The 13965-nt window shown below is 33.5% G+C and overlaps 1 protein-coding gene across 1 annotated transcript in view; it reads left to right on the plus strand.

Moving 5' to 3' along the window:
- The window catches only part of KIF6 (kinesin family member 6), a 178916-nt gene that overhangs the window by 25529 nt on the left and 139422 nt on the right, over positions 1–13965 (plus strand). Inside the window, exon 6 of the mRNA XM_075089133.1 lies at positions 8092–8221. Within this exon, the coding sequence (XP_074945234.1) occupies positions 8092–8221 (130 nt within the window). The remainder of the gene's footprint in view (positions 1–8091; positions 8222–13965) is intronic.

The raw sequence follows: 13965 nt of genomic DNA on the forward strand, positions 1-13965 counted from the left end.
ATCTCAGCGTTAATTAAGTCAAAATACTTTGTTTTCTCAATTTTTTATCAACACTGTCTAAATTTTATTTTGTGTGTATAGAGGCTAGGGAAACTAGATGGGAGTAACTGAAGGTGTAAGTATTAAAAATGTATGTTGATATTATGTAGAAGAGATCTATTGCAGCCACTGGAAACAAAAAAGAAGGTAGGCTTTGTTTTTTCTCATGACACCTGTCTCTTTATATGGTATGTGCATGTGTATGTGGCAGAGATATATGTTACAGGCACTCTTTCCTTGCAACAGTAGGGAGAAAACCTCCCTGCTTCTACTTGGACTTTTCCTTCAAGGATAACTATTTTTCTAGAATAAGCAATTATGAAATAAGATAAGTAACAGATAGAAAAGGCCAAAAGGAACTCCAGAGGACAATATATTTACTTCAGAATGAATGACTCTTATAATAGTTTTCATCATTAAGACACTAGCACCTACTAATACACGGAGAAGTGTAGTAAATAAAGGTTTGTATGTCATGAACATGTAAGCCTGGTGAATTTAAAGATTTTATAATTTACAGGAGATCCAAATCGCAGTTTCTATGTTTCTTCTGAAAAAACAGTTTATAGTCTGTGTTATTCTTAAAATAACTCAGCAAACGGTAAATATGAATAAATGAGGAAATTGTTGACTGCTTGGATCTGCAAATGCCCTGAAATAATGCGGGAACCATAAATTTTCTCACTCAACATCATGGTGACTGAAACATGTAAATAGCAGTTCAATCACTGCTGATACAAGAGCAGGAAACATACTAAAAACTGCCGATGGAGCAATAACAGGAAATCAATAGAATTTTATATCAAAGTAGCTAATTATGTTATTAACATATTGAAACCATTTTATTTATTATTAAAAAATATTCCAAGTTGCGTCAAAATACAGCTTTAGTTTTCTACACAATATGTGGTACTTGCAACACTGGTACTTGCAAGACTGATCTTTATAAAACAAGCTAGTCTAGAGATAAGGAAGGCAGCAGACAGAGTCAGAGTATGAGACTGGGCTGTAAGTTGGTCTCATTGCTTCACTTCATCTATAAAATGGAACTGAATTTTATCGCTTTATGACGCATTGGTGCTATAAGGACTGTATGTTTTTACTGATGTCTTTCATCTTAAAGTTTATGAATTTGATTTATTACCTGCTTCCTGTGCTATGCAGAGAAAAATTTTAAATCAGAGACTAATTTGGATATTAATTTAATTTTTGTGCACATTTTTAACAGGTGCAGATTTTTTCACAATTTTGTGTCTGTTACACTTTTATTCAGCTTATTGAAGTTAATGCTATTAAGTTATTAAAGTTTATTAAATTATTAATTTCCCAGAATCACAGACTGGTAGGGGTTGAAAGTGACCTCTGGAGATCATCTTGTCCAACCCCTCTGCTTGAGCAGTGATACCTAGAGTAGGGGGCACAGGAAATTTCATTTATTGTTATTTGCAATATTTTATTTGAACTCATTTCATTAATTCATTTTATTCAATTGATTTTATTCAATTGAACTAAATTGAATTTGATTAATTTAATTGCAACTTTATTTGAAACAATTATTTGGGGGTTATATGCCCTGGAAAATATGTCACTTCTTAAAACTAGTTTCTGAATGTTTGCTAATAATTAATTTTAGAATCTCAAAATTGGTTTGTGTATGGTGATTCAATTAAGCTAAAGAATAACTCCTTGTTATGTATTAATCTATTTTAAAAATTAAAAGCTGACAGATAATTTGGTCTTAAATTAGTGTTAGAGCACAGTGGGATAATCATAATTCCCTGTAAACTTATGTAGTGTATGCTATTACAGGATGGGTTTTAGTGAGATAATAACTTTTTCTCTGCAGAGTAACTAATCTTAGTGTTTAATGGTTTTACTTTACATGGTCATTATTGTTTCCAGTACATCATTTGTCAAAAAAATACATACTGTACACTAAAACTATATCTTTGCCACTCATATTTAGCATTATATAAAAGTATTTAACTAATGAAATATTTTTTTCTTTTTTAAGATCATAATCTAGGGATTCAACATTTAAAAATATATAGTGTCGTTCTGAGCTAACAAGGGAGTACAAATTGCAGGAAAGGGTAGTTGCATGGTTAACTATATTTTAGTTACTTGGTTAATTTTTGTAAATGACAAAGTAAGTAGGAGTTACACTTAAAGAAATAGGAATCACATACTTTAAAATGTATCGGGTTTTTATTACCTAATATATATTTCATTTTTCTGATAATTTTATGTGCTTAAGATCTTTTAAGATTTTAGTGGTAGTATGCAAAATACAGAATAATCTAACTTCCTTAAGTTTGTTTGAAAGCATGTATTTAATGATAATATTAAAAAGAATTTACGTGTTTTTTTACTTTAAAAGGGTCATATTATGCATAATTTCCTGTTGAACTCCACAGTGGATCATCAAGGTTTTAAGCACCACACAAAGCCAAATGCAAGTTTTCTGTACTTGGGTAAATATTAGCAGTCTGTGCTAATATTCTCCCGAGTATACAAGATGGACAAGAAAAGTGTGGAAGAAATGTGTCATTTTTTTAGAAGAGTAAGCAAAAGGTTAGCCTCATAAAGTGTGCAGGTTGTTTTGGAACAGTGTTGTTATCCATATTCTGCAAAAGAAGGGGATGCAATTTGAATCAAAGATACGTAGTTCTGTCTAGCAAACCCTGTGTTAATGCTTTTACATTATCAGTTCAATGGAAGGAATAAACACAAAGTGATGGCATTCAGTTAACAGAAGTTATGAAAGGGGCACAACAGACTTCTTGATAGTACTTGATAAATTAGGTTTTTAAATTGCATTTGTTGTTTAAGACAAAGTGAATAATAAAAAATTTAAAAATTGCCCATGGCATCTAATCATTGCATGGATAGATTTGGAATCGCAGATCCTGAAGTCAAGATATTGTGTGTAGACGTCCTTTTTATGTTCTGTAGACAATTCAATTTTCAACTTAATACTGCTTAATCATTTCATTAGAGTCTGCAAGATGAGAAGGGAAGAGGCTCTCACAAAAAATCACTACTTTTCTGGAAATAGATTCCTGGCAAATGTGTGAATGTAGTTCATATAGAGATAGACATATACATATATATGTACACGTATATAGATTCATAGATAGAATTACATAATTATTTATGTATGCATATTTATTTGTTTCCATAAATACGTATCATGCTTCTAATAGGTATAGATATTTATACATCAGCTAAGTTTGGTTTTGAATTCCCATTGAACTTTTCACAGAAAAAGAGGGGTATTCATGACGTTTAGTTGTAATATGACATGTAGTCCATAGAAGATATCATTTGATATACCTTAATGCTTCCTATACAATATGTCTTAGCTTACAGTTGTAACTTGTTTTGCTTATGGAAAGCTGACAGACTTTTAATTTTGTGACGCTGTAGCTGAAACACGCGTATACAGATGCAAATATATTTGAAGAATCTTACTTGTCAGAATGCAAAAATTGAATTTAATATTGACGATCTAATTCTGATTGTAGCTGCAGAGAGTTCCATGTTTATAAAAACTAAATTCTGATTGTTTTCAAACATGAAAAAAGTATAAAATTATTGCTATAAAAAATAGCTGGTAGAAGACTATTTGAATTCTTACTGCCATCTCTTGTTTTCATAAAAGATTTGCAGGACTGTTTAAATTAAGAAAAATTTTCTGAAGCTCTTTATTTACTCTGAGGTTGTGCAGGAGGCTTTCTCCTCTAACAGGTTCTCTGTTGTACAGTGTATTTGTAATTTATATAAATCCATGACACTGAATCAAGCTAACTTCACTTTAGTTATAACCTACCAGTACAAACTCTTCCTAACTAGTTTGTATTATTTACTAGGAAGTAAGAATTTTCATGGCACTGAACAATAACACAAAAGTAAAGACTGAGGTTATAGAACCATTAGTCATAGATTAAGTCAGCGCAACCAATAAATTACCACTTTCCCTGTCCAAACTATGGCAGGTGACATTCTTGCATGTGAAGGCAAACTAAAATTAATGCTATTTTACCTTAAAATGTCAGACTTTAAACTGCAGTACTTGAGGAGCTACTGCACTGGGAGCTCAGACAACCAGTAATCAGAAGTGATGTGAACAGGATAAAATTAATCTAAACTTCCAGCCAGCATAAGTGATTCCTCATTTTTGTGTGAAGACTCTTTGAAGTCCTCTTTGATAAGGAAATGTGTAAGATTTAGTATGAAGTTGGCTGACTTTAAAAAAGAATCAAACAAACAAAAAACCCCAGCTAATTCGTATTGAGTCCCCTGAGATTTCATTCCCAGCTTATGCTCCAGAAAGATGAAGTTTATTTGAACTATAGATTAAGTGAACTCAATTCTATGAAAAGGAAGACACTTTAAGCTCAGAGCCAATTAACTTCAAACATCAACAACGATACCTATATCAATATATACATTAGTAACATGTGCTTTAAGAGTTACCAAGCTACTGACAGGCAAAGCTAGACAAACTAGTATAATAATTCCTGTGCTGCTTAAGAAAGAAAGGGGGGAAGCGGGGGGGAAAGGCAGTTAAAGTAATAATTTTCAATATATAGGAAATATAGTTCATTCAGTCTGATTTTTTTGATGCAAATAAACCTGTTGCCTATCTCCAGGCTCTTCTGTTACAATGAGCTGCTGAATATATCCTGCAGCCAGGGGGTCTGTGCAGCATGACACAGGCCTGAATGCCACACTGTGCACGCAGCACAGCACAGGCTGCGCCTGCTCAGGTTAACTGTTACGTGGGTCTCTAACTCCTAAATGTGCAACAGTCTCTCAATCAGTATCAGTACACTCCTATGTCCATGAAGTGTAGAACAAGCAAACTGTGTTTTTCTTGTCTCACATTTGGATTCATTGGAGACAGTGGGAACTATTTTCTATCACAATACGACATGTCAGGAGAACAGTCTGCACCAATACTTACTCATCTCATAGTTCTGTGGTGTGTTACAAGCCAAGGAGATTATGTTCTAGGTCTATACTTGAATGGAAAATCTCTTTGCTACTGAAAGCTGTGCTGGTGGCAGAATAACTTTGTAACCTTGCCTCTTGAATCAGTGTTGACTTTGTCCTTTGATGTGGTATTCAGGGAGCTATACTTCTGAAAGATAATTTTTTTGGATGATATATTAAATTATGATCTTGGTCATTTTTTTCTTAAAACCTAAAGCTCCTCGCAACTTTACACAAAGATTAGCTATAGTTATCCATTAGTTTATTCTGTTCTTCTGGACAGACTCCAAGATGCATGCTTGCTGCTTTTCTCTTTTATCCTTTTCCTAAATTTATTACTGCTTGTATAGTCTCCTCCTCATGCTCAACTAGTATCACTATGCTGTGCTAATGTATTGCATAGAAGTTATGTGTCCTCATATGTTAGTTTACATCATTATTAATAACTTTTAAATGTTTATAAAGGTTTGACATTATTTTAGATTTCTTCAATACTAAGCCCTAGAGACAGATATAATCACAGGAAACTTGATTTTTTAAATTGTCATTTGTTTTCCAAAATCTTTTAAGTTTTTTATTTATTTATATTATACAAATTAATGATAGGGTATTAATTAATCAAAGAAAGCTTTAACTTCAGTGTTTGCCAGGGACAGGAATTTAATAAATTAAAGTATTCGATGTGCAAGGCTGTCTTGCATTAATGGCAGCTCAGTTGATACAGGAAAGGGCCTGAGTTAATAACAGTATAAAAAAGTCTGATTCCATCCTACAGGTTTCCTAGTCAGCCACAAATTCCATCCATTAAGCCAAATGGAAAAGATTCTTTGTTTATAAAGAAAACAGAACGTTGTCTCTGCCTTCTTTCAGTCATTAGGGATAACTTAACAGAGCTTTTCCACTCCAAGATCCAAGCTAGGAAATGTAAAGATTTCACTAAAATAGAGAATGTTCTATAGAAATCTGTTATCATATTATACAGTAACTTTATAACACTATAAAGTAAACCATTTTGTTGTCATTTTGGAACATGTCTTTCTGAGGAAGTTTTGACAGATGCCTCTCAAGATGTGCAAACTTAGACTTCGATCTGGAAATCCTCCTAGTAGCTGCAAGGGCACTGTATAGGAGGCTGTCACTGGTTTGTGATCTCTCCACTGTCTCCTTTCTGATATAACAATCCTCCAGAGCTTTTCATCCAAACTAATACCTTAATTGTCTGGAAATTATTTATAACCTTTAGTCAAAATGTAGTCTGAAAAGATCCTTAAAGGTTTAAATGTTATGCCAAGTGTGCGTAGTAAAACAACATTGTTTTCCTAAATTATAAAAAGAGGTAGATTATGTTTATTGTGCAATTTCAAAATATTAAAGTTAGTCAAAGCATTATATTGTAATCAGAACCACTCTGGGCTTTAGCATGTGATGCATGCACAGATGGAATTGTGGACAGAATACAACTTGACATTATCAAAACACTGTTATGTGAGAGCAGAATTGTGCCTTTGGGGTTATGCTCTGAATGCGGGAAGCAGAGTTTCATGACTGTACTAGTGCTGTCTTACCCTGCTGCACAAAAATAAGGCTATAAGTGGGAGGCAATCATACTTGGAAAAACAATTGTTATGACTACGAAAGAAGCATTTTGTGTACTTCTACATGTATTTTTTTCTTGAAAATAGTGAGTGTATTGTGATGTGTTCAGATTATTTCTGTATATCCATTCCAGTGTTTTGACCATCAGAGGGTGAACCACTTCCCTAATACTATAGAATGCTGCTTAGCTGCTCGATTTGATTCTGTCAGATTTGAGGGGAAAAAAGGCAAGCAAAGCAGAACAGAACCCAACCTGTGTGGTTTTGAAGCAGCTTCGAGTAATTAACATGCAAGAGCTATCTACAGATAAAAACTCAAGCCCCATACTCCCTCTTGTGGTTAACCTTGAAGAATATGAAAAAATATATATACACACATACATATATGTGTGTGTGTATATAAGGTAGTATCTATACTTACAGGGAAAAAAGTGTTTTTAAAAAAACGTATAACTTTTTAAAAAGTTCTAACTTGCTTGCTGTAAGTTGTCTCAGAATATGTAATTCACCCTGAAGGACATGTCATTCATCCTTAGAATTAGTGTACTTCAATTTTAACAGAGTCTTGACTCTGGGAGTTTTCCAAATGCTGTGATGCAACTGCTTGGCTTCCATGTTGGATACTAGAGAATGTCCTAACTGAGGAGACCCTAACGGCTACTCAGTAAAGCCATTAAAGTTTAATTCTCAGTAACCTGATCAAGGAAAAAATTCTTACATAAAAAGGTCATTTAAAGAAATGAAAATGAGTTTCAGTAGTATTTAGTAGATCTCCTAGAGCTTTTGCCATATTCTTGCTACTTCTGTCTAACTTCCTTTTTCTGAACTTTAAGGCTTAAAGAAGTACAACTAAGAGCATTTCTAACCTCAGTGAAAATAAAGTCATTCTGTTTGCTTGCTTTTAATTTAAGAAAGGGATCATTTACATTTGCAGTTATTACCATTTGAGAATAGTTAAAAGAGAAATAATCTTGGCAAATGCGAAGTTATTAGAAACATATTGGCTTTTTCTGAAATATTCCATGCCTATTTGTTCATCAAGATTATGGTACACTTTATGTATCATTTGTGTTTAAATACCTGTGGTAGTGGCAAACAAACCCCTACTTATTTGTTTGTGATGATTCACCTAACGTCTTACCCTTGAGATTCTACTGTATCTCATAAAAAAAACTCCTAAAGCTTTCTGTCATAGTTATAGATTTTATATATTCCTTTTCTATGTGGAGGTCTATAATAAAGGAATAAAAAGGAGGTAACAGTTAAAAAAAGATTTCAGCACTTCTAATGTACATCGTTTACTCTTCGTGTTTTTAGTTCTTTTATTATGATTGGTTTTGGGTTTTAGATGTCACCTTTTAGGCGCAATCGAAATGAAAATATGGAACAAATATTGCCTTACAACAATTCTAGTTTTCATTTTGGTTCTTTTTTTTTTTTTTTTTCTTTTCCCATATAGAAAAGTGACAATAATGGAAGACCCCGATCAGAACATTCATCTGAAAAACTTGTCGCTTCAGCAAGCAACCAATGAAGAGGAAGCCTTAAACCTGCTCTTCTTGGGCGACACCAACAGAATGATTGCTGAGGTGAGAATTGCTGCTACAAATCTTACTTAACACCACCAGAGTTAAAATGGTCATAAACATCTCTACATATGATGTATATTTTGGAAGTCCTTAGAGATAAATAAATATTTTCTTTCTGTGTGTATATCCACAGTGAAATTCAATAAACATTTCTCTAATGGTAGCTTTCACTTTGCGAGAGCTTTCTGTTTTTCCTTAAGGAATCTGATTGGTGGTTGCTGATGTCGTAACTTACTGCAATTAAAATAAATAAGAAAACATTTTTCTCATAAACCATAGACTGACTTCTGAACATGGCATGTATCAACATGCATACACATTTAAAGATTAGAAAACATGGCCTTACAAAGCATTGTCAAACATTCCCACAGAAGCACTAAATTGTCTTTGAATTTGTTACAGTAAGAGTTAGCAGCCCCCTCTCTTTTCTTCTTATCGTATAAACATGTCCTGTTATATGTAAAAAAACAAATGGTAGTGCAAAACACATTCAAAATAAACATTTGTCAATATGCAAAGACAAGGGTGTTTCTGCTGATTCTGGAAAATTCAGATGAAATGTTTCTATGTCCAAAATCTGTAGAGTTTTTTCCTTATCTTCATACTTGGAAGTGGAATGTAAATACAAAAAGTGTATTGTATAATGTGAGCACTCTCAATGTGTCTTTACTACAACACAGCTAATTCTATTTTAGAAATTTCTGAGTTTCCTTCCTCTGTCTGACAAAAAAGATATATAATAAATCAATGACGAGAAAGACATTTAAAGTATATTACATAGTCAAGTAGCTCTCTGTTCCTGCTGGCTGACTATGTACACCTGGGCACAGGGAAAGAAGTGTTTGATTATAAAATATAAATAGGCATAAAACTAATTTGTTCTCTGTTTCTCAAGGGAGACACTTGCAGCAGTGACATTTTGAGAGGCAGAAAGAGGTCGAGGCAATACATAATCAAGCTGTACTTCAGGGCTGTTAGTAAATATGAATATTGAAGCAAGGATGATATTGAAATAGAAAAATCGATACAATTTAGAAAGGAACTTTAAAAAGTGTAATAGAGCAGACAAAAAAAATGAAATTGAGTTCGGAAGCCTGAAAACCTGTCATGATAGTTGGTAATGAAAACAGAAAAAGAAAGTTTATTGCATGGAGGAAGATCTTCAGGAAATTTCTCATCAGTTTAGAGGAGCTGTGTATGAAAATGAGCCAGAATATTTAAAGAACAGTGTGCTGCTGGCTGACAGGGTCATAAGTCAGTAATTGTAAAGGGCAATTGTGTTACATATTTGGAAAATGTTGCCTGAAGAGAAAATATATTGCAAACTCTGAAAGTTGTGAACAAATAACAGGGCTAATGAAGATGGTAAGTCATTACAGGTCGAGATGAAGTAATCCTCAGTAAAACTGAAAGAATATTCTTAATGGTTCAGACCAAAGATATGTTTGCTCCCGTTTCCTGTTTTGAACAATGGGAACAAATATATAGAGAAGAGTAAAAGATAAACCAAGTAAATGATGATACTTTTTTTAAAAAAATCATGATCTTCATTACTTTTTCTTTCACACTATATAGAGCTAATATTTTTTATTGTATTTTTTCTTTACATGAATTTGCCCAGATGCTTTCTTTTCACCTCAGGAAATTCTTATAATGAAATCTCATGTGATACAAAGTTCCATGACTTAACTGGACTGTGTGAATAAAAATATCCTTTAGCTTGTTTTTTAATCTAAAGCTTGGTATTTTTAATTGGGGCATGCTAGTACTTGCTAGAAAACATAAGAATAGAAATGAGAATGTGTGGGACCCCAGTAGCAGAGAATTCACTAATTTGGGTGGCTTAGGTTAGCGAATGCTATGCCATTGTCACTTTTGCTGCTTTTGCCACAGCAAGACCTTTTTGTTGCATAAACATTACAGAATTATTGTTCCGTTGGTCTTTCATGAAGAGTACTTAAAAGAAAAAAATGCAGAGAAGTCTTGCTTGGAATAACTGGCACCGATTGCAGCAATATTTACTTTGCTTAGTCTGAATGCTAATATGATTCTGAAAACTTTAAGTGAGCTGGATTTCATTGTAGAAGTTTTGTTTTTATTATATAGTAATATATATTATACATGTTATTATATATAATTATTATTATTATTGAGTTAATATATATATTTACTATATAGTTATACATTGTTCCTTTGCAACTGCAGCAGGTATGTTGCAATACTGTACGGTGAGCTTGCTGAGTGCTGCTTCCTCTCAGGAATTACAGAATTTATCACCTATTATCATTTGGCATTTTTGGCTTTAGGTGATTCTGCGACTTTATATGATGACTTCTCAGAATGAGAAAATAGCGTTTGCAGAAATGAGGAATTAATGTAAAGGTCTAGGGAAGAGGACTTACAACATCAACCATAACTTCTCTAGAGATCCATATTTTTAAACCTTAACTGAATTATGATAACACTTCCTGACCTCAAAAAAGATTAGGACCCTATTTAAGTAAATTTTACAGAAAAAGATACAAGGTGAATAAGCCTAAATAGAGAAGAAAGTAAAAGAAATGCTTGATACATCTTTTTTAATGCTGAGGAGTTTGGCTAAGGAAAAACTAAGATCACTGTCACAGATCACATATGAAAACTGTGGCCTCTAAAGTTGCAATCTAATGCTTTACCCCTGAGATAACCCTTCACTGAAGACTTGAAGATTTTGAAAATAAGAATGGTGGTTTAATTTCTGCAGTGACTCTGCTAGCGGAGTCTAACTTGTGATTTGAGGGCTGCATTTTGCCCTCACCAGTGACTGTGCTAAAAAGAAAGTGGTCATAATATTAAAAGTATTCTGTAGGCTACATTCACTCATTCATTAAATGTCAGAACCTAAGGGAACATTTATAACCAAATACTTCTTTCCCACACATAACTATATAGCTCATGAGAAGGAAGAAAGGAGAAGCTAATCTAATTTGTGCAGGACTGGTTTGTAGGTCAGTATAGGACCAATCCTTTGCTCTAGTTTTGACATGTACTACAAGTTGTGGAAATGGTAAAATGGGAGACATCTGTGCAGAAATACTTAATAATGTAAAATCCAAATGGGAAATTTTTGTCTCTTACATTTTGCCAGGGAGAAATAGGCAGAGAACAAACCCAAAAAAAACAACGATTCTTTTTTTGGCAGCTCTTCCAACTGTAAGAGCTATATTTTCCTTTGTTTTCCCATAAAACACAGTTTCTTCTTACATTTGAATGCATAAGAATCTCAGCAACAGGTTATTAAAAATATAATCTGGGTTTATTTTTTATGTTTTAGTTTTTTAAGCCAAATTTATGATTTCGGTATCTCAAATACATGCAAACAAAGGATTCCAAAATCTAATTTGCACATATGACACAGGTGGTAGCAGCAGCATCTAAAAAAGCTCATGTACAGAAATAAGTGGCCATTTAGGTAGTGTTCACAAACCATTTTATTTTGGTAGATATACTATTAATATGTCATCAGGTGAAGTGCTGTTTGCTAAATTCTTGTGATAGGAATCTCTTGTGATTGCTGTCCTTGAAAATAATATGCCTGAACCTCTGTGATTTAGAGAATCCTTATTACTTTTTTTAGTATCCCTCTCAAAATAGCAGAGAAAGGTAGAGGTGGTAGCCTCCCAAGGGCATGCATCGATTTCAGAACTGTAAAATCTTTATGTGAGATTGTTATGTCTGAACAGTGCAGTTGCATGTATAGTTAGCATTTGTTTTTCCTCTAATGCAAAATTACTTCATTCTAATGAGGAAGGAAATGTTTCAGTGCATGGTTTTATACCTATAATACTCCATTGTTTAAATTTGGAAGACAGTGTGTACTACACAGTATTTGTTCCATCATTTAAAATCTTTGAAGTACACATGGGGCAAGTAGTAAGCTTTTGGCAATGTTTAAATATGTTTATTTCAAGAAAGGATGAAACTTTTAAACATTTAAAGACAGTTGTGGGTCTGACTTATGACCTCTGAATTGGACTCATTCCCTTTGTGTTTATTTTTATTGTCCATTAGTATTCTCTTGAATATATTTAGAAAGCCACTGGTAGTGTTAGAATGCATTATTTTTTTTTCTTGGATAACATATGAAAAATAGGATTTGAATGTGTGAACATATGAGATTAAATGACACTTTTGCCAAGGAGGCATGTTATCCACATTAGAACTTCATCCTGCTTTCCTAGGTTCTTCATTGGTGCCAGTTGTTCATATATTTGCTCTCTGACAAACCTGTTCTAAAGTATCATTAGCACCAAATGGCATCATCATTTCACACATGTGCTTTCATTTCAATGTGTGGTAAAACAATCACTGGTCATATGTACTACTTTGAATAGTCCTTAAAGCGCTTTGGGATTTATATAGATAAAAGGCACCGTATAATGTAAAGTTCAATAATATCCTCACCAGGGAATAGTAATTACTTTAAAAGTTACCTCAGTTACCATGGTCTAGCTGTGAAACTGTACTTGTATTAAGTATGGAAAGGTAAAGTATTGCTTTTAGAAATCAGGGAAGTGTCAGATTGCACCTATTCTCATTCTTATATGTTCATAGCAATAAATTTTCAATTTCAGCAGCGCCAAGTGTACCTAAGTACACCTGAAGAACCCCTTCACTTGTACCATATTAATCAGAAAGGAAACTAAATATATATTAAACTGTCATCTACCAGATAAAAAGGCAGGAACCTCCTGTTCTTCAGCTTACATACCCTTCCATATAGCAGGGTCCTGTTGGAACGTGTGGAGCTGATATTAATTAGACAGATATATCCACTGTTTTTCAACAAAGAATCTCTTCTCCTTTAGCCTTGCAGAGACTTATGATGTTCTGTGCTATAACCCAACATTGTCAAAGTATCAGAATATTCTAAGGATGAGTTTCAACCAGAAAAACAAACTGTGTTATATTGCCTTATTATCATTCTTGTAGGACAAAATGGCTCTTTTCTTACCATCTGAACTGTGAAATGACTGAAGCTGTCAGAACTTCTTCCTACAGGTATCCATATGATTGTAGCTTGAGACTGGAGAAAATCAATTTGATATCAGCCTTGGATGCTATCAGTGCTTTTCTCTTTCCCTTGCCCTTCTTCAAAAAGTTCAAAAGCGAGAAAAACTGCAGAGGAAAAATAAACCATCCTTAAAACAAGATTTTGTACCTTCTCACCAAGACATTCTCTCTCAAAAAAAGGGAGCATTCAGAATCAGCCTTTCTTCATTTATGCCTTGACTAGTCACTCATTCACTCATACAGGAAAATCATACTCTTCTGATGTCTAAATATTTTGATTCAAAGAGGAAAAGATTCCACTGGAACTGTATAAATTGCCAAGTGGAGATGGTTTGCAATATGGGCTGAACGACTGCATTTATCACCTGTGAAATCTTTTTGTCCCAGCTGTCCTGAATTCTTTTCTGTATTTTCTCTGTCTGAGTGTATTTGGCAGCCATGATCAACACATTATTCTTCCAGATAGTAGCAGCTTCTGTTAGTCTAATGGTGATTGTCAAACAGCTTTTCATATGTTTTTTTCCTATTTAAGAAACTTTCTCCTTCTCATATCCTCAATTATTAAGAACTCTATTTAGACCAGTAGCATCCTTTTTTTGGCTATTCTTCTTAGTGAAAACATTTACAATAGCAGCTGCAACAAATAAGGTATTTGAGAAATACATAAAATCTTGTGTAGGGAGGAAGCCCTG

The sequence above is a fragment of the Phalacrocorax aristotelis genome, chromosome 3 (genome assembly GCF_949628215.1).
Source record: "Phalacrocorax aristotelis chromosome 3, bGulAri2.1, whole genome shotgun sequence".
NCBI lineage: Eukaryota > Metazoa > Chordata > Aves > Suliformes > Phalacrocoracidae > Phalacrocorax > Phalacrocorax aristotelis.